Here is a 26,187-nt window from a genome sequence, read left to right on the forward strand (position 1 = left end):
TGGTTATCCGGGTGCCCGTTTTGCCGGGAATCTGCCGAGTATGTTTTTATTGGTTTCCTTCTGAAGTGAAGTTTGTCGCTAAGGAAAGTGATTTTTAGCGGTTGAGTAACAACGTGGATGCAAACTAGTGGTTAACATGTCTAACTGCTTTACTGGAGGTCGCGGGTTCGAGGCCATCAGATCGGAGTTTTTGTATCCATCAAACATTTTTAAGCAACACCCACTCTAAATTAAATTTCGCCCGCCTGTCGTTCGAGAGCAATCATCCGTGTTTGCCCTATTCTAGAGCGTATTCTGTGGTCCCTTCTTTGAGATGCTGGGTAGCCGTGACTTTGAGGTCATTGTGGCCATCCATGCTGCCGAGTGTGACGAGAGATCTGAGGCTGGGTGGCCGTATGTGGATTGGTCAAGTATACTACGCGGTTGCCCTCAAGTTGCTGTTCACGCATGTTCTACTTGTGAATCTGCTGATTGCTCTCTAAAATAACAGCTACCAGTTGGTAATATAAAAGATTGTTAGCGGTTGAGTAACAATGTGGTTGTAGAATAGTTGTTAACATGTCTGACTGCTATCTTGGAGGTCACGGGTTCAAGCTTCTATGAGGTCGGAATTTTGCACCCATTAAAATTTCCCTCTGAAATAAATTGGCCCCGTCTCTCGTTCGAGAGAAATTCATCCGATGTTGGTCGGTTTGTTTTTTGTTGGTTTGATGTTGGTTTGATCTACGATGCTCTCGTTGTGAAGTTTGTTTGTAGATATTATCTCAGTGAAAGGAAATCAATTCCACTGTTGCTGAGTGATTGAACTTGCAGACTGTCCACACGGGTTCGAACCCCCTTTGTGGTCGTGTTTTTGCACCCATAAAACATTTCTAAGCTAAACGCCCTCTAAATTAAATTTTCCGCCTGTCATTTGGGAGCAATTCATCCGACGTTAGTAAGTTTATGTTTGTTATTTGCTCTTTGGTATAGTTCCGGTTTTAGTGTCAGCTATATGGTCCTTCACAGAAGTGTCGCATGTTTCGTATAAAGATAAATATGAAAATTCACTTGTACGGTGTCCTTGTTCAGCAGATTCATCTTGTTTAGATGTTTTTTTTTGCTGAGCACCTTTTTGTATAACGACAAGGAAGATTTATTGAATTATGAATCTAGTTTCTGATATTTACTTTGTTACATGGTGATAACGATTGTATTAAAAGTATTTTACTACAGTATTTGATTACAAAGTATTTTTTTACAAAAGGTAAAAATGGCTTGAATATATCTATTAATATCTTAAAAAGAATTCATATCATCTGTTTTCAGATGAAGAGGCCATTGTATGTAATGAGTTAACTAGTTAGACACCCAGAAGACAATGACTTTGTTTTTATCTACTGTCTGATCTGAATTGCACAGATGACGTAATGAGTTCCGCTAAAAAGCACTCATTTGTTGATCAACTGATCGAAGCTTTGCAGAAAGGTGGATGGACATTCAAGGTTAGCTTTCATCCTTAAGATGATATATCAATTGAGATATCTTTTGACAGCTGTTTGAGATTTTTTCTAAAAATAAGGATGGTTCGGAAAAGTAATCGAAAACGATGCATTCCATTTTTTCAATCTCGTTAATACCGTTGCTCTTCCCCGTTTTTTCCTTCAAAAATTAAGTTTAACGCATCTGAAGTCAGCCAGTCAAATCGTGCCGAAGCCCAATATTATGGAGGCTTGAAATAATTTATCAAGATGAAGCAGGATATCATCAAGATTCGAATTGGCTGTATGACAAAAACACTGAACTGATCCTCAACTAGTGTGTGCATTTATAATTTAGCAGGCAACTGTAGAGCAAAATCATAGAGCAAAAGTCAATAGTGTTTAAATAACAAGAATTTGAAATAACTCCAAGATGTTTAACAATAGACTGCAGTGCTTGGGCACTATCGGAGTAGTGATAAAGCTCATAAAAGCAAATTGATAGAGCTAATAAATTATAAATCTTGCAATTGAAGATTTTTTTTGGATTAGGTTACCCAATTCTAAAAACTACTTCACATTCTCCTGGCTCACTTGAATCCTGATTTTTCCCAAATTCTTGATATAAAATTTGTTGGCTTCGTTGATTCGAATTAATAACCGTAGTTAATCGTTTCAATAGCTGCAAAATTATGGTTTTTTTATTTGCCAAAAATAGAGCGGAAGTTTTGTATAGCGAAAGATACGTACCGGAAGAAAATTGCCTTCAATTTAAAATCTGGCAGCTGATAAGATAACCTGACTTCGTTAGTGTGATATAGAAGTTACTTCACAACCAGAACCTATTGCAAGTCACCATTCGAAGGACTCCCAAGTTGGAGAGGGAAATTGAAGCAACCGTCAAGCTGAGCGTGGTTCACATGGGATATGACAAATTTGCATTAACAGGTGAGACGTATACTATTATGGATGTTCAAGCAAGGCTTTATTGTTCCGACTCCAATTAGGGGCGGACTATATGCTAGCGTAAAATACTTTAATAACCCGCAGGTTTTTTTACTTTCGTTTTTTCGAAGTTATTGAGGTTTAAAGATTTTTGAACAATCTCTATTTTGTTCTTTCAAATTTTTGTCTTCAGATTTTGGTAAGTTTCTAAAAATATGTTTAAATTATGAGCGTTAATGTTATTGGTTTCAATTTCATAGATCAACGATAGGAGATCCAATGTTTGGTCGTATTTTTTGGCGGAAAATGGCGGCAAATCAAATTCTAACCAATGTTGTCCATATTTGTCGAAGAAGAGACTAGAAAACTGCGGACACAATCTTTAAAAACTGAACTAATAACTATTGCTACGTGCGCTTCCTATCAAAGGGTAGTGATATATAAATTTTTGAGGGTTTTTTTAAATTGAATCTATATTCGTCAAAAATGCGAATTATAATTTTAGCATTTTTCTCATTTGTTTTGTTGCGCTCCTAATGTTAAAATAAGCTGCGGGTCGAATAAAGGATTTTCAGGTGTTACGGTTAAGTTTTTTGGATTGTTTGCATGGCGACTTGTCATGCTATGCTTTTTTAAAGATCGGTTCACAATTTTCTCTATATTTGATGTCAATGCAAAGTCAAATAAGTGTAGCTATTTTTGTCACGCTGTAGAAGTAAAGGGAGCAGAAAATCCAAGCAGCTTTAAAACGTGAAATTTAGCAAGCTGATTGTAAAATGAACAGATAATTTGGTGTTTAGACAAATTTTAGTTAATTAGGTACAATTTTGTAACTTTTGTGGACATTTGACGTCTTATCTTTTTTCTCGTGATTTTTTTGCGACTGCTGTTAAAAGTGAGCTGTTTGTCCTAATGGTGTCTAGGTGTTTTTGGAGCCCATCAGTGAGTAGGTGATAATTATCTCTGTTATTCAGACGTTTTTCATAAAATGTGTATGGTTTTGTGAGTTTAGCTTTTGTTTTTTCTGTCTTCTCAATTAGTAGCGTTAATGGAAAACTCTATGGCCTTCGATGAAGGCACAAGTGAACATACTTTATATTTTCATTTGGTTGCTAATAGTTTGGATCTCTTCAAAAATATTTTTTTGAAAAAATTCAATGGATTTTTGAATTGTGCCATTTCTGTCCTTTTCGACTTGTAGCCTTGTCTAATTTTTAAAAATTAACATCTGCTTTGTATTCAATTTAAATAAATCTATTTTCTCGCTTTAATTTTATACATGGTTCTTTTTGCAGTTTGATACATTTGTTTTTTAATAAAAAAGAGGCAGGATTTTTCCCGTAATAGCATTTTCTGTTGCCCTATCTCTGAGTATCAATCAAAGGAGGTCTCACTATAATTGGGTATTTTTTGTGGTTCAGTTAGCTAAGGTTAATGACCTAGGCAATTGATTTTCGGTCATTTTTTTGCCCTCATTTGTTATTTAATTGGCGCTTTTGTCAATTTGTCGTGAAATTAGGAAGATTTTGGCTGGTTTTTGAACAATGAGTTATAGGGAGTGAATAAATATTTTAACACATAGTTTCTGTTTTATATAACTTTCAGGGCATAAAGTTTCCAAATGACTTTTTGTCATTTTTGTTGCGTTGTTTCATAGGTTTTCCTCAAAATTGATTGTCTTCGAGGGACAAGTATTGTGAATTGATACACGTGATTGATTTGATACTATAAATACCACTAGTTTTTGAAGAAATAGAAGTTTTCCTTGGTCGAGATTCTTATTTTTCTTGTTTATTTTTCCATGTTTAGGGTTATATTGTTTGCCGGCTTTCAAAGGGTGTTTTTACTGTATAAATATCTGTAATCAACAAATAATCATTAGTTTATTCACTTCATTTTTTTGTGATTGAGCACCTGTTCTGATACCTTTCATTAATAGACGCACAGCGATAGCTGGGGCTATTATTGGCCTTCTCTTGTTTTTACAATTCAAAGAATTTGAATTGTATTGGGGCGCTCTTTTTTTTAAGATCTGTTCACACATTTTCATGATTTTTGAAGTCAAATTGGAGTAGTGATTTTGGTCACGCCGAAACAGGAAGTGGAGCGAAAAAGTGAGTGGTTGTGCTGCGTGAAGTTTTTCGCTCTAATTTTGAAGTAGTGAGAAAACAGTGTTTGAACAAAAATTCCCTTAGTCGCTAGTGGTTTTTTTGTTCACATGCGGCGATTTCACTCTGATTTTTACGGTTTTTTTCGAATTTTTGGATCGCATTTTTTTCTAAATGGTTTTCCCATTCCATTCATAATTCACTGTAGGCCTAGTTTTTGTTTGAAACGAATTTTCATTCCTCGCTAATGGTTTTTTGTTCACATGCGGCCTCTTGACATTGATTTTCTGTTTTTTTTATTTGATCTGATTTTTTAGAAAGGGTTTTCCCAATTCATTAATAGTCCTTTAGAATGTCAACTCTTATGTCTTACTTTGTCTTCTTTGTCAACTCTTATTTAGAATGTCTAATAAATGGAATTTAATAGAGGAGAACCAAACTAGATGATTTTGAGCTTTGATTTGAAGTACTTTAGTCTTTTTGAAGTTTGGGTAGATAATGATGTAATTAGAATTTCTGTTTGTTTGGTGAGCATCTTTTTCGCTTTGATGCCAGTACCTTTTTTGTAACTTAAGGCCTCAGCAGCCTCTTTCGCGGCTATTTGACGTCAATCTGTCGGCTATGTTTGTAAGATGCAATAATTGTCTCTGATTTTTAACAAACTGAGCAGTGATCTGATAGTGTTCTCATAACTATGTGACGTCAGCTAGTCCGTGTTCATAAATTGACTGCCAGCCTTTCCAAATTGAAAATGCAAGTACTACAACTTAAGTTTTTTGGCTCAAATTTTTGTTTTTATCATATATTTTTATTAAAATATAAAAAATCTTTTTATAGCTGCAAAGCTGTAAGCTGAGCGGAGCTATATTGCGGTGCTCTTGGTTTTTTACAATTCAAAGAATTTCAATTGTATTGGGGCGCTCTTTTTTTAAAGATCTGTTCACACATTTTCATGATTTGTGATTTTCAAGAGCTTACTTTTTCATGATTTGGCTTCGAGTATTTTTAAAGAATTATTATAAGTGGTTTCAGTAGGTACTAGTTGTTTTGGTGAAGTAATTTGGGCAGAATCAGTTATTTTGGGATCTCAATTTATGACAAAATTTAATCAGATTTTTTAATCATTTTTGACAGATTTGATTTTCCTGTTTTAGTTTTTCGTTTTATGGTTCTGTTTCAAGATAATCATAGGTAAGTGTAGGCACGTTTTGTCGGATAAGTAGTTGAATGGCGTTTAATTGGATTTTCACTTCGAGTCGGTTCCGGGATTCTTCCGGCTATGTTTTTTAAGATCTGTTCACACATTTTCATGATTTTTGAAGTCAAAATTGGAGTAGTGATTTTGGTCACGCCGAAACTGGAAGTGGAGCGAAAAAGCGAGTGGTTTTTCTGCGTGAATTTTTTCGCTCTAATTTTAAAGTAGAGTGAGAAAACGGTGTTTGAGCAAAAATTCGCTTTCTCGCTAGTGGTTTTTAGTTCACATGCGGCAATTTCACTTTGATTTTTACTGTTTTTTCGATTTTTTGGATCGGATTTTTTTCTAAATGGTTTTTCCAATCCATTCATAGTCCGTTTTAGGTCTAGTTTTTTTTAGTCAATGAAAATTCTTTGAATTGTACGTCAGGACTTGTCCTGCTGTTTTTTTATGTCGTCATGATTTTTGTTACGACCATATGACGTCACAGCCACTTTTTGTTCATTCGTTCATGCAATTACAACTGAATTGCATGCGTGACGTCATTTTTCGCTCTTAGTGGAGCGAGTTTTTTGTTCATTCGCGTGATTAAATTTTTGGTCACACTTGACTTACCTCACTCTCAAAAATGACTTCCTCACTTTGAAATTGACTTTTATTTACTTTAATTCAAAGAGATAAGGTCAAGTAAATGTGTCACTGTAAATGAAGGCTATTTAAGAGCAGCTGGTAGAGGCAACAATAACTTATACAGATTCTGAATCAAAATATATCTCAGTCTTCACTGAAAAGACTATTTTTTTGGTCTGTCTTTTTTACTGTTTTTTTTTGAGACTGCAGATCTACGAAGCTATTGCGGCTACTTTCTGGCAATCTGCCAGCTATGTTTTTATTTTTTCTTCCTCGAATACGGCCATCTCACGCGCCAAGATGTCAGAGAGCGACTTTTTTGGTTTGTTCTACCCCTCATCAACTGAGGCTAATCGTGTGAAATGTTTTTTGAGCATCCATCACTTACCACACTCATTAAGATGACCATCTACACTCTATTGAGTAAATTGAAAATGCGAAATTTAATCGAAAATGCATAGAAGTCAAACAAGCTGGATATAAGACATTTTTGAAAGGCATAAGTTGTTGGAACTTGTTTTTAAAATAGGATAAATTTTAGAAAAATTTGATTTCTTTCAAGTTTTTTTGCCTAGTTTATTTTTGTCCATTCTGATGCGAAATTCCTGGTGTTGATTTTTGTTGTCCGGATTTTGGAGTTTTAGTGCCATGTATAAGCTGAGTTGTGAGCATGATATCATATGTGTTTTTCACATTCTTGATTATGCTTCACAGTTTGACAATTTCGAATGGTATATGATTGCTGCCACTAACAAAACTCACTTACAGCTCTTGATTAACCAAAAGTGCAATGAGTACTCATTTTGATTTCACATGAGATTCCCAAATCAAACGAGTTTTGATGATTTAACGTTGAGGTGCATTGAACTATTTGAAAGAATTTCAGAATTCTTTTATTTCCTTTCAGCTGCTTGCCAGTTTGTTAATTCATATCAGCTGATTTGTTATCGATACGCTAGAGCTAAGCAAGTATACTTCGGGCTATGTCACTGGCGCAATTGGCTGGCAGTCTTTGAGGTATTTTTGTGCATTACTGTGCTTTATTTCGGCAGTGATTGACATAGCCAATGTTAACAATATTGCACAAACTACAATGACCATTGGCTCACAATGTACATTAGTTGTCTGTTTCAGTTTACTGTAACGGAACTCTGGTAGGTAGAGATATCATTGCAGGGACTGGTAAGTTCACTTCCTTCTTGAAACCAAGTTTCAAGAGTTTTAAATGTTCATTAATGGCAAGTCAGTTCTCAGGTGACAAAGAACAGTTCTTGAAGTGGTGGTCGGGATTCAGTATCGCAATGGTGAACAGCATACACTCAGGTACTCCATGTTTGTAGAATTGTCAAAAAAGTTTTACGGGAAGATAATTGCCTTAACTTCCTAATTTATTTGGGGTTAGGAACTTCATCTCAGTACGACTTGTGTTTGAGTCAATTTTGGCTAATCGATATACACTATGCTACCAAAAAGCTACGTACAACTAAAGATTTTTTAAAAAGCAATACAAACATCAAATAATATAACATTTTGAGTTCAAATTTGTTCTCTAATAACACGTCATTACACCTTTAGCTTTTTAAACGTCTAGTAGACGGTTTTTATAGTTTTCTTACATGTTTCTCACGACGTCTGCGTCAATTTCATTCCAAATTTCATACACTTTTTCTTTTGAATTTTCCCATAAAACTTTGTTTTCGTAATCGCTGCTTCAAATTCGCTAATAAATTTTCAATAGTATTCAGATCTGGACTGTATGCTGGTCATTCCAGCACCTTCCACTCGTTTTCTTGTAAAAAGTTGCCGATAATCTTCGATTCATGCACAGGTGCATTATCTTGTTGAAAAATAATGTCCAGGAACTGCAGTTTTTCTTCGTAAATTCGAAAAACGCCATATTTTTTTTCAGAATTCGTCTAACTGTGCCTCTGGAAATTATCGTAGAAAGAGAAAGCGTTATGAGCCGCTCTATTAATCTCCAGTGAGGTTTTGAGATCGTGCAAAACATCGGTAACTGACTTTTTTTTCTGATATTTGACAGTTTTGAGGATCTTGTTTGAAGGTCAGTTTTGACAGTTTTGGGCCTCGAAAGGGTTATTTTTCAAGTAACTTTCGTATGCATATAGTGCACTGGATCTTGATTTCCAGTTGAATCGCTGTTGCATTTTAGACCATGAAAATCCGACATCTCGTTGCGTAACAACTTGGCAAACGGTAAAAGAACAAAGCGGTTTAACCATCTTTTCTGTTTAAGCGGAGAAAGTGAGAATGAAATTTCTCTTAAAACTTTTAAATTTCACACCTGTTTTCATGCCTTAGCTCAATTCATGCTTATGAAGCATGAACCATGCTTTAAAAGCAGAAATCATGCTGTACGTAGCTTTTTGGTACCATAGTGTATTAGAAAACTGAATCATTACTTCACAGGATTTTTTTCAAAGCATGGCACCATTTCATGTCAAATTAGCGTAGATTTTCATCAAGTTTTCGACGATCTAGCTCATAGGTCAATCGTTCCAGATTAATAGCAACCTTTCTGATGGTATACAGAACTACAATTGTTTTCCTCGAAATCGCTCATTGCCTAATTGTCAAATATTTTCGGCTCATTTTTAAAGTTTTTTCCACCAATTTTTGAATTTCTATCGCAATTTTTTCCATATCTTGAGAAGCAGAAAGAAGAAAATAATTTGAGATCTGTCATAGTTAGTTGATTTCTCTTGATTTGTCGAGAAATAATGATGATAACTCATATCTTAGTTAAAAACCTAAAAAAGTTATCTATTTTAGTCGCAGCTTAGTCCAGAGACAAAACTGACTACGCCGACCACAAACTGATTTTTTGTTAAGTGCTTCTTTTCAGGGTTTTTAGAAAAAAAACATTTTTTAGTTTTCAAAATTGCTGAGTGCTAAACCAGTAAAAAAAAATGCAAATAAGAGTTGGTATATTCAGCGCCAGCTACTCAGTCCGCTAATATTAAGCTCGAATTTGAAAAACTCATAGAAATTTGATCTTATTTGAGCGTCCGCTTTCTGAGATGTGCTCTCATGATTCAATTATTTTGGATGTCATATAGCAGTGAATTTTGGACCGTGCTTTAAGCGCTGTTAGACTTGTAAATGAATCAGAAAACAAGTTGATTTAGGTAGTGAAAACCTACTTTCTAAGTGAGAGAAAACAGATTTCTCTGAGACTTTTTGTTCGCTTGCGGTATCATGACTACTGTTATCATTGTTTCCGTTTTCAACATCTGCTTTCATTCAGACCGCCGTTTAAAAGTCATTAAATTTGATGGATTTATATTCGCAGTTGCGATAATTAGTTAATACCATTGCTTTTTTGACATTTGCCTTTGCTAAAAGGTAAATTACTTAAAAGATAAAACAATTTTTTTCGCAGTTTTTGGTGATTTTTTGCAGCATTGATAATGACGGTTCTTGTCTGCTTTGTAATGAGGCTTGAGGCTGAGCATCATCACTTTACAATTTGTTGGTTCTTACAACTCTAACTTATTCTTTTAAAATTTAGTTTCTGTTTTGAATATCGTCTTGATCGATTGCTCTGCGTTTGATTATTGTTTGTTTTGTTGAAAGTTTTTTATCTTTGTATTGATAACAGTTTCCTCAATCGTTGCGTGTCACCGTAATATTTTGTTGTCGCCCTTTGTTCATAGAAGAAATCATAGCCATTATATATTTTTTTTGAAAAATGTTTTTAAATTCCCTGCTCTTATTTTATTTAGTTTTTGTATGTTGACTCACTGCCAAATAATTTGAAACCTCATTGAATTTGCTATTTCTATCCTTGTCTCACTGACCCCATAGTTATTTTGTCTATGTTTATTTTAATAGCGTGCACTTTCAAAGGGCGCTTATGTTGATCAGCTATCTAAAACTTATTTTTTAAGGAGATTGACACCACCAAGGCTCTAAGATATGAATTGTTTTCTATTAGAGATTTGTTTCTCTAATTTCTGAATGCTCAATTGCTCTTAAAATTTCAATTTCCCATGTAAATAAGCAACAGGAAATCCAGATCTTTGGTTTTTGAGTTCGCTCGTTTTCAGCCTAAGAGACAAATCTTTATCATTTGATCTACTTTTTTAATCATTCAGTCTAATTAGTATGCCTAAAGAGATGTTGCCTGGCAAAAATGTGGCAAACTGTTGTATGGTTTCGTTGACAGGTTGTAATTTTTAGCAGCATTCGAATTAATTAAGACAATTAATACTAAAGAAGTTTAATGCACATTTTTCTTCATATCAGAGCTGAATCTAATTTCGACGTTTGTACCTTCTTTTCTCAGATTTGATTGAGAAGATAGTTACGTGAACTGTATTTTACGCTATTAAGAGTTTTTTCAGAGTTTATTTTGCTCAACAATGTCAAAATGTCGTATTTTAATTGGTTGGCGCCGCTCTTTTACTCAAGTATTATTGAATTTTCTATTTTCATGTCAGCTTTTAACATCTGTACTGCTACACCTTAATTAGTAGAGATATAGTGGTTTGATTCATACGCACACAGGTGATGTTTGAATACACGGTAACATCGTGTTGTATAGCACAATTTGCAGAGTTGTGTTCATTAAACGGTCTGCATCGTTTCATATAACATCTTGGATCTTTTCCGTTGGTGCCCCCAGTACGTCGTGCAGCCCCAGATACAGAACACCTGTCATTACATAGTAAATCATTATGTAAAAATATGGCACGTACATTTGTGGGTTGCCAATAATATGGACCCACTAAGCTGGGGGAACAAACGGAAAAGATCCAAAATCTTTTAATTGATCTCAAACAAAAATTGAAGTAATTGTTGTAAGCTTGTGTGTATTTTGCATGCTTAACTTTTACGACTCGAAGGGGAGTACTGTTATGCTACAGGTTTTGTTGCTGAAGCATGTTTGTTCATGACTAGAATTTTGACTTCTTTGTTTTGGAATATTGACTTGTTTTAGAACGTTGACCTCTCCAAACTTTGGATTTTAGCAGTCCAGACTCCCTCCCCAACCTAGCCACCCCCTAAACTAAAACCTGTGTCTGCATTTTTAATACTTTCATTTCTATGGTATTAGGTTTGGCAATTAGGTTTATTGTCATCTCTTTCTTTGATATTTCTCATATAGGTAAGGTTAGTTTAGAGATTATTTTCAACGACACTTCGAGTTATCTCCGGCATTCTACCGACTATTTTTTGACTGCTTAGCGAGAACTTTCTGGAAAATTCTTTCGCCAGCTCGAGAGATTCAAGTCGACTTTCGTCTTCAAAAACAAACTGGTAAAGGGGCAATAAGAGTTTGAGCAGTTCTTAGAGCTCTAGCAGGCTCTAAGTGTAAGGTTCACCAAAGCCACTCAGGAATTCTCGAGAAGGCAGGTATTCTTAGTTTAAAGAGCCATATTGGACTGTATCTCCCACTTTTTACCCACCCACCCACCCCCATAAACTCACCCTTATACCCCAAGTTTTTAACCTCCTACCCCACTTTTAACAACCTGTGCTTAATCTAGCTACTACCAAAACCAACCACTCGCCTGTCGTTCGGGAGCAATTTGCCTGACTTTAGTCGGGTTGTTTTTACCTTATTTTTATCTCTGCTCTTTTTTCAGAGTGTGGCATTGGAACAGCATCAGGACTATTGACTCTTCCAAATGAAATTATTGTGAGAGTCCTTTCTGTTCCTCCTAATCCATTTTGATAACAACCCCCTTTCTCTTTCAATTTATTCGCCTGTTTAGGTCAAAATCATGTCGTACGTTAGATGGAAGGATCTTATAGCAAGTTCTATGGTTTGTCGCAGGCTGAGTTTCATCAGCGGAGATCCACAGTTATGGGATAAATATTCCTCAACAGACAAGAAAATTTTATCAAAAGCTGACTTCCGAATGAAAGTAAGGATTTTGGATGACGTTATGATGGCGTTTTTCATCGTACTTCTTTCAATTTTGTTGATTTCCAGAGCTAGGAGGACCAAATTGTTGTTATGAAGGCATAGGGTTGTGGAGAAGAAACAAGATAACAGTTGTGATGGTCCCCAACGTTCCCCTCCTTTCATCAATTTCCAAATCGCTAGCAAAAATATGAGTTCACCTTCGTCTGGGAGACAGAGCGAAAAATGTTTATTATTGCAAATTGAGCTCCCCAAAGATTAGTTAGATCTACATGTTTGACCAGCAGCTGATTCGAATTAAAAATTGAAAATGCTCGTTTTCCAAATAAAAATTAATGAAAATCATGAACAATTCAAAGTGTCATTTGGGATGCATTTTGAAATTGCAATTCAAACAAACGGTTTCCATTGTTGCATCAGAATCATCATAATCAGACTGATTCTGTAGTTTGGTAGTTGGTTTCAAACCTGCCTGCTCGTTGGATGAGACGATGACGTAATGAAATTAATTATTGCTTTTATTCGATTCAATGCAGGCTAAATTTTCTAATGAGATTTTCCCTCAATGGGTGCCTTTCTGTCAACGCAATAAAGGATATCAGCGGCTTAGCAAGTATCATGATTGCAGTTCCTGGGATTACGGTAAATGACGAGTACAGTTTGTCAAGGGCAACTGACAGACCTTAAGAATTAACACATCTATTGTCAGCAATGATAGCCATTCGTCTTTGTGAACATTTTGTGAATAACCCCGAGAACTTTATTATTAACTGGCACAGAAACCATGCCTCAATCGGAACATTTTTTTCCATGTGTGTCACACTTCCGCTCTTTCGGAGCCTAAAGAGCATGACCACTCTTCAAAGCCTTTTCTCTCTGAGGACTGTTTTCAATTGGTGCTCTAATCTTTGAGTTGTTATGAGCACCTTGATTTCTTCTGGGATAACGCTAGCAAGATTTACGGGTGGAGGCTATTAATTTTTTTAATGGAAATGTTGTCATTTGGTTATACATGACCAGAGCTCGAGAGGCGACATATCAGAGCCAAACAAAGCAGGTTGAAACTGGCCCCGAGACCGCCGAACACCTAATCCTGGCAAACTTATTGGCAACGTCAGCTGGAGCCATGAACCTCCACTAAGAACAGTGACCAAAAGTTTTCCCATATTTTCCCGCTGCTTATCGTCAAATTTCCTTGAATTGTTTTGAGCTAATTTTTCGGAGGTCTGCAATGGAGGGAATGCATCGTTTTTGTGCAATAAGCAATTGACACAGGATGACTAAGAAGCATTGTGGAACGTGGAGGTAGTCGAGTTTTCCCAGGACTTCAGTCATTTTCTGTTGGTCTTGTGAGACTAATTGCGAAGTGTTCTGAGCTCCCAGTGGCTCCTCCCAGCATCTCTAGTCTTACGGGATTCGTTTTCATTCTTCGGCAGTTAAACTGTACTGGTCACCAGAGTTCGCATTTCTCGGATCGGAGAAAAGGCAAGCTTTCTGGTGCGCAATCGCATAATGTTTTTCAAATTTCAACAAGCCGTTTTTCAGGAACTGCTTTGAGCTCTTATTCCAGATACCATTCATGCTGATGCAGATTGGGCAGAAACTGTTGACTCTTTTTCATACAGGCCAGGGAGTGAGTGAAAAATCAAGAATGTAGCTTAATCAAAATGTACCCAATAATTTCAATATACTTTTGTATGAAGTCTTTGCTGAATGGTTAATTGCTTCTGTGCCCCACCGTACGTAAACATTGAGTTGTAATTTGTCGGGAGAGCGCTATATTGCAATGCTGCTACCTTCCATGACAAGGCATGCTGTAAGCCTCCTACCTACCCTACTTCATTGGGATCCAGGGCCCTTTTTTCGACAAGAATATTAATGAAGCCCTGCAGAACGGTTGTAAAACAAGCTCAGGAAAGTGACAAAATTGCCCTCATAGTACTGGTAACATTCTGAAAAACTAAATAGTTTTACTTCAGGTCTGCTGTCTGAGATTCAACTGTTTCACATAGTTCAAGTGGCTTCCTCAACAAGCGCTAGGCCTTCGAATGCAAAAACTTTGCTGCTTGGCCATAATGTCATTGGGGACGTAAGAATAAACGTAGAGATTCAATATTATTCGTAGCTGTTCACCAAGACTCACAAGACCAACGCCTTTTATCTGACATTTTCTATTTGCCATTGCGTCTGTGTGTCCATCCATTTTGCGATGGCAAACAGTTTCCGCAAGTTTTTTTTCGTGCTTCAGGGTAATCAAGGCAATCGTCTATGCGACTTTAGACTGTTGATGTCTAACGCCAACTGGATGATAGTAAACTAGGGGAAATCTCGTCATCACTAGTATTGGAATCTGGTAGCTGCCCATTGCAATCTGGTAGCTGCCCATTAATGCATTAACCATATAGACTGCATTTTTCCAAAAGTCTTGTTCGGATGTCCAGCTCACGCTTCTGATCTTAATTATATTACCACTATTTTAGATCTTGTGTAGTTTATTAGCAGTATGTGGTAGAGACAAAGGCTTAGGTGAAATGTTAAAAATTTTCGTTTTCAAGTGTGGCAACGGCTTGCTGTATGAGACAGGTAGTTCCGTTCCAAATAACTGTGCTCTCAGTGGAGTCTGAAAATGATAGCGCAGAAATTATTGATTTTTTTCCATTGGGAAATAGCTCAAATTAAAAGTTTTCATATTAGGTTTTCTTTTGGGCAACCACTCGAAGCGAAATGTTTTTCTCATTGGTTGTCCTGGTAGGACTTATGTTTATTGTTTTCAAAATACATCACTTTGTATACCTGTAACTAACCATCCAACTACATTTAATTCATTCACTGATATTCTGGACGACAGTTGTAGGCCCTTTTCTTAATTTTACATTATAGACGCAAATGACCAGTTACTGCAGAAAATCCCTTACTGACTTAAGCCAAGATATGATAGTTGTTGTAGCTGAGCTTATTATTCCAACAACCAAATGGAATAGCGCTTCAAGGCGATTTCAAACAGTAAAGGTAGAATAGCTTGACAAGCGAAATTCAATGCTAAATTCTATCGAAGCCACATGGATTTGTTCACTTTGTACAACAATTATATTCAGTAAGTGTTTTTTAGTACGTAGCAACCATACATGAAATGAAATTATCTCAACTTCCAGCAAAGCAACATTACGACTTAATTGTTCACATTCTGTCGACAACTTTATCTACAATCAATCTGAGATTCAACTTTGACATGGAAACCAATGTGACTATCAGCATAAAAGGAGCTTGAAAAACTACCAAAAATCAGTTGAAATTTAAAGTTTTTGTGTATTAAACTGACATATAGTAGTGCGTATTTAGGCACACTTTTTTGAGCGGTAATTTTATTGTTATCGTTTCTTGTTTCTGTAGATCATATTAGTGATTGTACAGTTTTAACTAACTTTGACTTGTTGAAAAGAGAATTAACTTTGATATTCTCAAAATTTTCTTTCTGAGGAACAACGTTCCTAAGTAAGAGAAACGTTTTCCAAAGCACATAGTCAGTTGCTTTTACGGGCTTTAACGAAGCCTAGCATAGCTTTGATATTGGTGCTATTGAGGCCAATTGAGAAACAAAAGTTTTTCATTAAATTATCTTAAAACATTCGAATCTGAGCTAAAACTTGTGTTATTTCTCGAAGATCAGTCAACTAATACATTTATTTTTTTTCAGTTTGGTTACTTGTAATCTAGTGGTGTGCACTTCCAAGTTTGCTCAGGTTTGAATCTTTACTTACAGAGTTATTCAACATTTTAATTTTTGCCAATGTATTAGTATTGGGTATGAAATCCAAATGGTAGCCCCACCAACGCAGCTTGCCAAGCTTTGTTTATTTTTACATCAGATAGTACGCCTACCTAACGTCCATAACCCTGTGAATACTGTGAAATTTCTTTTCGTTAGCATTTCTGGTTGAGGAGATGTCATCGAAAAACCTAATTTGAAACTAATTAGTTATTTGATTTTTTTTATTTTTGTTTAATTGAATCGAAGCAATTTGTTATTCAGCAAAGCTGAACAGGTAGTTATTAAAAATTATTGAGTATAAAATAATGCGATGGTATTCTAGAGTATAGCGGATAATACAGTTCACAGGAGTTAACTGCAACAGCACAATATCTGGACAGATTAAAAACCGCTGAAACGAACTGGGCGGTGTAAAGTTTTCCTTGCCTTTGATAAAAGAGCAACCGGTACATTTGGTCCGCTGACCCGGACAGTTGTCCAATCTGATGAGGAGATTGCCGAAGGCACCCACCTAAGAGAATCAAACGAATCAACAGCAACAGGCCAGTGAGGTGAATAGAAGAGTGCTATTCAAAACAGAAATTGAAGTGCGAAACCTGCTTGAAGAAATAAGCACAGAAAAAGCGAACAGCAACCAGGCAATTAAAGCACAATCAGCAGAAAACAGCTTCAATTAACAGTTCACAGATACGACCAGAAGCTCCGAGTTTTAGTGGAAGAAAGTAACACTGAAACAAGCCTTGGCTACAAAATAATAGAAAATTCAGATCGAGCCAACAAACTAAAGGTCCTCTATCAACAGAAAGGTCCTCTGTTCACCTTCTAGATGAAGATATACCCAAGCAACTGAAGCGTTGAGACAAGCCTGCGCCCTACCAAGGATATTTCGTTGAAGAACTTTTGAAAGAAGCAAGGAAATGCAAAGCAAGTTTGGACTATCATTGGCTTATATAAGCATATGCATATATAAGCAAAGGCACGCAACCAACAGTGAATGCAGAGCAAAGCAAGGCACACTCCAAGCAATGAACGACAGCGAGAGCAACAACAACTACCCAACGGACAACTCAGTTGCTCAAACAGTGCAAAATGGGGCAACAGCAAGCGGCCAAAGATACGGAGAATGTTTCGCAAAACATCTTCAGCAAAGCAAAGGCGTGGGGAAAGGATGAAGAAATAATTCGATATCGAATTCAAAACCAAGATGTGACTGGAGCAGGCACGGTTCGAACGGAGGAAGCTAGAGCTGGAAATTCAAATGAAGGAACTGGAATTCAATCATCATCTACTGAAGGAGGAGCGGGAGCTAGCGCGCAAAGTGAAGAGACAATCAACTAGTGCTCGAGACACGTCACCCTTCAACTGGACCCCAAAGAAGAGAGATGTCTCAGACTGGGCCAGTAGAATTCACAACCTTCTAACTCCAGATCGATCAACAGCTCGCTTTGAAGCAACCCCTGAAATGAGCAGGCATAGTCACTTCCCACGATATCGCAGTTCACAAGACCGTTCCTCAAGTGTTGAAGACCGGGACGTTTCCCCCAGATCTGGTCTACTGTACAACAGTGGTTACTCACGCAGCAGCAACCTACCAAAGCTGAAGTTGAACAACTTCCATGGAAACCCTCTCGAATGGCTGGAGTGGTCTAGTATGTTCATTGCTACATTAGAGCAATGCCCAATACGAGACACAGAGAAGATGAGCCATCTGAAGACTCTACTGACAGGCAAGGCAAGGTCAGCAATCCCTGCAATTGGCTATTCTGGGCAGTTCTATCGTGCTGCATGGAGCATTCTGTAGAGAAAATTTGGAATGCCTCTTTTGATTATTGATGAACAGCTGGAGAGTCTTCGCAAGGCTAGTCAGGTGAAACCTCACGACTCAACGGGTCTGATCATTTTCTCAATGATTGTTTCGAACTTTTTGAATAAGCTCAAAGAGTACAAGCAGATTGGTGATATTTTGATCTGCAATCAAGCTCGACACTGTGTATGGCAGTAGACAAACTACCTCAAATTCTCAAAGTGAAGTGGTGGTTCTATGTTGATGATAAAGATGAAGGTTGGCCTGATGTGATTCTGTTTTAAAAGTGGCTATCTAGGATGGCATACGTGCATGAATCGTTTTCAGCTTTTAAGGGAGAGCGAATAGAAGAACACCGAAGGAGCACAAATAGAGACAAGCGGTTCTCGAAAATATCGGACTTCAGTGCTAGTTCGAAAGAAAGAAACAAAGCAGATGCAAAGTGATCACTGTCCGCTAGCTGATGGCACTCATAAAATTTGGAACTTTCTTTTATTTGAGAAGATGAGTGTGAATGATCGGTACGCAGCAGTGAGGAAGCAACGCTTATGTAACGGATGTCTAGGCAAAGGACATGCAATCAAAGATTGTAAAGTCAATCCGTGCGGTATCATTGGATGCATCAAGAAGCACAACCGATTGTTAAACTCATAAAAGCAAATGAACGAGGGCAATCATGCAGTCAACAATCAACAGTCAACAAGCGCATCAACAATCAACCAGAGTAATGAAATTACGAGCTTTCTTCAGGTGGTTCCTGTCGCATTACAGAGCGATGGCAACAGGCTGAACTCATATGCTTTCCTCGATAGTGGATCAACGGTTTCATTCTTTGATCAAGAGAAGTTGTGCAAGAAGTGTGCAAGAGAAGTTATGAGCCCAAGGCACTGATGTGATGCTCAACATAGTTGGCATGCACGGCCCCAGGATCTGAAGACAGAAAAGGTTCCTCTCAAAAGAAAGGACTGCATTCAAAGGTGGATTCAGTCGAAGCGTTTGCACACCCGTCAATCTCTTTGGGAAACAAATTACAACTACAACAAGCTGAAGCAAAGCTTCAATCACTTGAGCGTTCTACCCAACGAAAGCTTTAACTTGATGGAAGTTGGCATCATCATTGGTCAAGTAGCGTACGAGCTACAACGCCCATTGGAACACCAGATAGGAACACGAAGCGAACCCTTCGCCGTTCTAACAGAGCTAGGATGGGTAGTGATTGGACTCATGACGGGCAACAGAAGTCAAAATGTTTGTCATTTTGCCTTCGCAGAAGATGTGAAAGTGGCTGATAACATCCAAACCTGATGGGACATAGAAACCTATGCCTCCTCCAAAATCAACGTCGTCAGTCAGTCAAAAAAGGAACTGCAGGCACAAAAGATGCTAGAGAGTACGACGAAGTTTGCAGGCGAGCGGTACGTAGTGGGAATGCTGTGTAGTGAACCAGAGCCGAACCTACCAAACAAGTACAGCTCAGCCTTGGGTCACCTTTACTCAATGGAGCAAAGATTCCAAAGGGACCCTAACCTGAAAAGTTTGTATCAACAGTCAATAGAAACAGACATAGAAAAGGGATTCATAAAGATTTGGGCCGAATCTGAGGTGAATAGCACCATCGGGAAAGAATATTATTTGCCCCACCATCCAGTGATAAACCCGAACAAGCCTGGCAAAGTAAGACGTGTTTTCAACGCTGTCTCATAGTACAAATAATTATGCCTAAATGACAAGCTACTAGCCGGACTTGATTTGCTGCACGGGTGATTGGAACAATTTTCAGATTCCGTGAAGGACCATTAGCCCTGACAGCTGACATGGAATCGATGTTTTCACTGGTGCAAGTTCCCGAACAGGATAGAGGTTGCTTGAGGTTCTCATGGCGTCGAAGAACTAACGAACCTGTTCAGATATACGAATATCAGCGTCATGTATTTGGAGCCAAGAGTTCTCTAACTTGCTCAAACTATGCTCTCAAGCGAGTGGATCTGGACAACGAAGAAGGGTATCAAATCACAGCAAAAGCAATACAGAACAATCTCTAAATGGAAGATTTCATCAAATCAGTGGAAACCCCTGACGAGGCAATTGAAGTCTTCAATCAACTACAACCTATTTTCTCACAACATGGATTTGAATTGAAGTGGATAAGCAACAACAATGCAGTTGCCGAAGCACTCCCAGGAGACCTGAAGTCAATAATCAATAAGCAAAACTAAGCAAAACGAAGTTGCACCTAATACAGAGGGACCATCAGTGCTCGAACTACAATGGACTGTACTGATGATAGTCTTCAACTACGCCGAGGTACGAACAAGGAAGTTGAAGCACCTATAACCCAGAAGAAGATTCTGTCACTGGTAACTTCAGTATCCAGCCGATCGGATTGTTTGCTCCGTTCAGTGATCACATGAGACGACTCATGAAAGGCATCTGGACTAAGAATGGACAACATGGGGACAACTAAGAGGAGCCTGGTGATCAAGCAGAATTCCTTAGATGGAAAGAGCAACTTCCAATAGTAGCTGAAACAAGCATCGATAGAAGGTACTTCAATAGTGAGGTATAAAACCGAAATTAATGTGTTTGCTGACGCATCTGAAGACACGATGTGTGCAGTGGCCTATCTGCGTTCACAACCGATAGAATACTCAGCTGACTTAGCATTTGTCATCGGTAAATGCATAGTGGCACCGATGAGACACCTTTCAATACCCCGACTGGAATTACAAGCGGCCTTCTTGGCAATTAGTTTGAAAGAATAGATAGTCCAGGAACACGAAATGAAGATAAAGTTGCAGCTTTTGGTCAAACTCAACGAAAGTATTGCAGTGGATACACTGTTCCCACCGTAAACAACAAGTATTTGTGGCCAATCGAGTAGCTGAATTACTGTATATAACTGATGTTTCACAGTGCAAACATGTGAGCGGTATCAAAAATCAAGTGGTTATTAGCACCAGAGCAATCATCATTGAGGAGCTTAAGAGAAGTGAGTGGCTCACTGGAGCGGCCTGGTTGAAGAGACGAAAGAGTGAATGGTCAAAGAAATCGTTGCTTCAGATGAAGAAATTATACCCTTATCAGTCTTCATGATACAGGCTGAAAAGAAGAAAGCTGTTATTCAGTGGGAACGATTCAGTAACTTTAACAGACTAGTGAATACAATGGCATACGTACGGAGAGCGTTGAGCAAATACAAAAAAAACAACACTTGTAGTCATTCTTGAAGAAATGAAATTATCAAAAGCAATCATCTTCAAGTTACTACAACGAGAACAGTTTGGTGAAGAGATGAAATCTCTGAAAACTGGAAAGGAAATTCCAAAACCCAGCTAAGTCCTACAATTCTCACACTTCCTAGATGAAGAGGAACTTATTCGCGCCAAAGGCAGAATAGGCAAAAGTCAATTGGAGTTCATTTCAAAGCATCAAATATTGCTACATTGGAAACATCATGCGGTTGAACTATTCGTGGTAAACGAGCACAAGGAAAATCAATACGAGGGCACTGAGCATGTAAGAAACCTTGTTCAGCAGAAGATGTGGAGCGTAGGCATACGGAACGCCTTAAGACCAATAAAGAACATGTGTTACCTGTAGAAAGGGCAGAGCACAAACGATATCACCAGTAATGGCTGATCCTCCCGAAGAGCGGTTAGACGCTTCAACAGCCTTTACAAATGCTGGAGTGGACAAATGACTACTTTGACCCTTTCATTGGTAATATTGGGCGAAAGAACGAGAAGCGACGGTGTTGTCTTTTCACATGTCTAACTATGAGTGCGGTGCATATAGAACTTGTACTCAAATTGGACACAGATAGTTGTATCAATGCAATCATGCGATTTATTGCGCGAAGAGGCAAGCCGAACACAATAATCAGCGACAACGTGACAAAATTTGTTGGAGCTGAACGAGAGTTTGCAGAGTACGTTGCGGCATGGAACAAAGAAGGGATCGAAGAACATCTAACTCAACGAGGAATCAGATGGAAGTTCAACCTACCCGCAGCACCTCACTTTTCGAGGAGTATGGGAGTGGTCGGTGAGAAGTTGCAAGAAAGCAATGTATGCAGTGTTGGGGAACCGAACAAAGGACTTTTTTTCAAAAACGACATTGAACGCAACACCGTTGACTCCAGTCAGTTCAGATGTTAATGACTTGGAAGCATTGACTCCCAATCACTTGCTTGGCAACAAGAATTTTTGTTTACCCTATCTACCGCACGCAAAAGAATTTGTCTATCATCGGAAACTCTTTCGACAAACAAGCCTTTGCAAATATCATTTAGGACAGATTTGGTAGAGTGTCTGCCAACGTTAAATAACCGGCACAAATGGCCATCTACGGCGAACGGCACCCTTAAAGAAGGCGATCTCGTTTGGTTGATAGAAGCGTGGCTATTATCGTTTGGTTGACAGCGATAAGCGAAGTAATTATAATTTGGGTCGAGTTATGGAGACCATCAAAGGGTCTAATGATGTGATTCAATCAGCGATTGTTCGAACGGATAGAATAGAAAAATTAATAGCGCTTAAAGCCCTTTTCAATCAAAGCCGTGAAGTTAGAATAGCATGACAAGCGAAATTTAATGCTATATTCTATCGACGCCACATGCATTTGTTCACTTTGAACTTTTATATTCAGGAAATTTTATTAGCACGTAGCAATCAGACATGAAATGAAACTCAAACTAGAACTATCTCAATTTCCAGCAAAACAAAATTGCGACTTACCAATAGTTCATCAGATTCCTTGCGATTTGTTTGCGAATCAACCTGTTATTGATCCAGATTATTCGACAAAAGTTCTACATCGTTAACAAACTTCTCATGACATCAAATTCACACTTAAAAAAAGACGTCTTGGAAAACTGTTCACATTCTGTCGACAACTTTATCTTCAACCAATCAAAGACGGAACTTTGACATGGAAACCCAGGTGACTATCAGAATAAAAGGAGCTTGAAAAACTACCAAAAATCAGTTGAAATTTAAATTTTTTGTGTATTAAACTGAAATACAAAGCACATTGAAGCACAATTTTTTGAGCGGTAATTTTCTTGTTATCGTGTTTTGTTTCTGCAGATCATTTTAGTGATTGTACAGTTGAAACTAACTTTGACTTGTTGAAAAAAGAATTAACTTTGATTTTCTCAAAAATTTCTTTCTGAGGAACAAAGTTCCTAAGTAAGAGAAGCTTTTTGCAAAGCACATAGATAGTCAGTTGCTCTTACCGGCTTTCGCGAAGCCTAGCATAGCTTTGATATTGGTGCTATTGAGGCCAATTGAGAAACAAAATTTGTCCATTAAATTAAGTCAAAACTTTCGAACCTCAGCTAAAACTTGTTGTGTTATTTCCCAAAGATCAGTCAACCAATACATTTATTTTTTTTGGTTTGATTACTTGTATGCTAGTGGCGTGCACTGCCAAGTTTGCTCAAGTTTGAAACTTTATTTACAGAGTTATTCAACATTTAAATTTTTGCCAATATATTAGGATTGGGTATGAAATGCAAATGGTAGCCCCACCAACGCAGTTTACCAAGCTTTGTTTATTTTTACATCCTATAGTAGGCCTACCTAACGTCCATAACCCTGTGAAATCTGTGAAATTTTATTTCGTTAGCCTTCGTGGTTGAGGAGATGTCATCGAAAAACCTAATTAGAAACTAATTGGTTATTTGAATTTTTTTCTTTTTGCTTAATTGACTCAAAGCAATTTGTTATTCAGCAAAGCTGAACAGGTAGTCATTAGAAATTATTGAGTATAAAATAATGCGACGGCATTCTAGAGTATATCGGTTAATACAGTTCACAAGAGTTAACTGCAAAAACACAATATCCAGACAGATTTAAAACCACTGAAACGAAGTGTGTGGTGTAAAATTTTCCTTGCCTTTGATAGAAGAGCAACCGTTACATTTGGTCCGCTGACCCGGCCAGTTGTCCAATCTGATGAGGAGATTGCCGAAGGCACCCACCAAAGAGAATCAAACGAATCAACAGCAACAGGCCAGTGAGGCGAATAGAGGAGTGCAATTCAAAAGCGAAATTGAAGTGCGAACCCTGCTTAAAGAAATAAGCAAAGAAAAAGCGAACAGCAATCAGGCAATTAAAACACAATCATGGAATCTTCGTCTGAACTCTCCGGTTCGAGCACAATAATTTGTTATGGTTCTTTCAAAACGCCCAGATAAAACAATTTTTTTGTTAAAACACTCAGAAAATCTGCTGGAGGTTGATGGCAACTCAGTGGCTTGTTTTAAACAGCGGTCTGATGTAATTTTCCTCGCGTATCACATCCACTGTTTTGAAGTAACAGAAATTTGTCCAGAAATTTCTCAATTTTTTCTGAAATAGTAGCAACACCACCGCGCTACGTAACTATCAAAAATCTTATGCTCTTTTTTCAAAAATGGAATATCATCGTTTTTTCTGCCAAGTTTTTTGGACATTTTAGCTACAGCATAAGTTAAGATCGCTTACCTGCATTTTCAGTGGCCAATTTTGCAGGAATACAGCGGGTTTGGGATGCTTTCAATCTTTACTCCTGATATTTCAAATGCTATCAATCTTAGTAGCTTTTAAGTTAACATCTTTTGTGCTTATCACATTTACTTTTTATGTTCAGATCAAGGAGTTGAGCTCTTTATCGAGAATCATGATGGCCATCAAATCATGGGGAGTTTAAGAGGATTTATTTTGGGGAGTACATAGTTTCTTCAGTCCTTACGCTAATTTTGCAATGGAACAGGTGATTAATTTATGACGAGTAGAAACCAAGACCACGGTAAATACCTCAGATGTGTTAATCCTGGGGAATTAGTTATCATAGAACTTCCATTAATGAAGAATTCGTAGTTATAGATGTCAAGGTTGTAGTTTTACTGATATTTAATCCCTTTATCGATTTACGAAATATCTCCTTAATATCTTCAATGCTCCATAATATAAAAGTTCTGATTAAAAATTTTCTCAACTCGGGTAACGTAATCGTGTTAATTTTCCTTTGTGCAAGGTGATGTGTTTAAGCTAACATGGCTGGAGATACAGGCTCTCAGATGAAGCAGTTCTTGGTTTACGCGATGAACATTTGATGGAGTGAACTTTGATGAATAGCCGACTGTTCTCGTTTGATGTACGTCTCCACAAAAACGCATATAGAATAACAGAATTGAATGAGCCACACTTTGACATGCTATCAGATTCGAAAATGAAGAACTGGGAATCTATTTTAATCGCTGGCCAGAACTATGTAACTGCAATTGTGCCAACATTTGGGTCTTTCCCATTATAGCCCCCCCCCATGAAATTATAGCCCCCCATTAGGTCTATAGGTTATCTGATCACTAAGCTGGGGAGGCTATTATGGGAAAGACCCCAACATTTAACACGATTTGATGTTTGTTTCTGTATGTTTCAGAATTGATTAATAGCCACGAAGCGATATCATTAGAGGATATTAATGATCTCATCATAGTTTTTTTGTTGCGACTGTTTGATCGCGCTTCAAAAGGTGAAAAAATCAAGTTTTTTCTGAACTTACCACGCTAAAAAATGGTTTCTGCACTCCTCAGTTTTTAAACTAGACTCATGCAAAAACTTCTGAATTTTACTTGAGGGTTTAATTATTTACTTAAATTGAAGTCGAGCAACGTTAATATTGAGTCAATTTTTTAAAATCGAGTTGAAGTTTTCATAGGCATTGACTTCGCATAGGTCAAGGAGAAATGTTATACGAGCAAAAGCAGTTCCATATGTACTGTGAGTATGGTCTTACGGAGGAATTTTCCTTAACGCCTTCGGAGATCTTAAGTCCCGATAAACGGTCAAATTCAAATCGCAATCTCTTGTGGTAAAAAGGGAGAAAAGAATACACAAAATCAACAGACATCAGTGGCTGATTTGGCACTAACAACAAAGGTACTTCGCCCCTTTTTGTGCCCCGAGCCTCGCTCTCAAAAGTTTACATCTATGCGTTGCCTTTAGATGCTCTTGACTGCCATCCTCTACTGTCCGTATATTTGCCATATGCATAATCGGCGTCCGCATGACTACCTGTTTGTTATGCGGGTATATATTCCAGCTGGGAATAAGCGCCTCTTTTGGCAGTTTTCTATCACAAACCAATCTGTTGCTTCAAAGTGAGAATTGTGGCCTTACTTAGATTTGAGACCGACATTTAGATATGATAGGACAGATGTTTATTGCCATCTGTTTTACGCGCAACTGTTGATGCAACCTTTAGTGCCTTTTGCAGAAAATCTAAAATCGTTATTGACTGTTAAAATATGGCGGCAGCTGACAAGTTAAGTCAAGTGCTCTCATAAGAAATTTATAGCAATTATACTAGTCCTGGTCTTCGTTTTGATGCAATTTTTTGT

General features: G+C 37.6%; 1 protein-coding gene across 3 annotated transcripts; it reads left to right on the plus strand.

Annotated features, from left to right (window-relative positions):
- Window positions 1–1,312: 1,312 nt before the first annotated feature.
- On the plus strand, window positions 1,313–25,562 carry LOC142338429 (uncharacterized). Of its 3 annotated transcripts, XR_012758978.1 has the most exons (8): window positions 1,313–1,484; window positions 2,282–2,408; window positions 7,473–7,520; window positions 7,593–7,661; window positions 11,948–12,000; window positions 12,077–12,229; window positions 24,435–24,557; window positions 24,836–25,562. XR_012758978.1 is itself a non-coding variant. In XM_075388190.1 (7 exons), the coding sequence occupies exons 1-7, from the start codon at window positions 1,410–1,412 to the stop codon at window positions 24,866–24,868; spliced, it is 558 nt and encodes a 185-aa protein (XP_075244305.1). In that variant the 5' UTR covers window positions 1,313–1,409; the 3' UTR covers window positions 24,869–25,558. The 3 variants fall into 3 exon arrangements, 2 of the variants coding, with proteins under 2 accessions (XP_075244305.1, XP_075244306.1); XM_075388190.1 differs by lacking the exon at window positions 24,435–24,557 and having other exon boundaries at window positions 24,836–25,558; XM_075388191.1 differs by lacking the exons at window positions 11,948–12,000; window positions 12,077–12,229; window positions 24,435–24,557.
- Window positions 25,563–26,187: the final 625 nt, after the last annotated feature.

Source organism: Convolutriloba macropyga, chromosome 4 (assembly GCF_964194025.1).
Source record: "Convolutriloba macropyga chromosome 4, txConMacr16.3, whole genome shotgun sequence".
In the NCBI taxonomy this organism is placed as follows: domain Eukaryota; kingdom Metazoa; phylum Xenacoelomorpha; order Acoela; family Convolutidae; genus Convolutriloba; species Convolutriloba macropyga.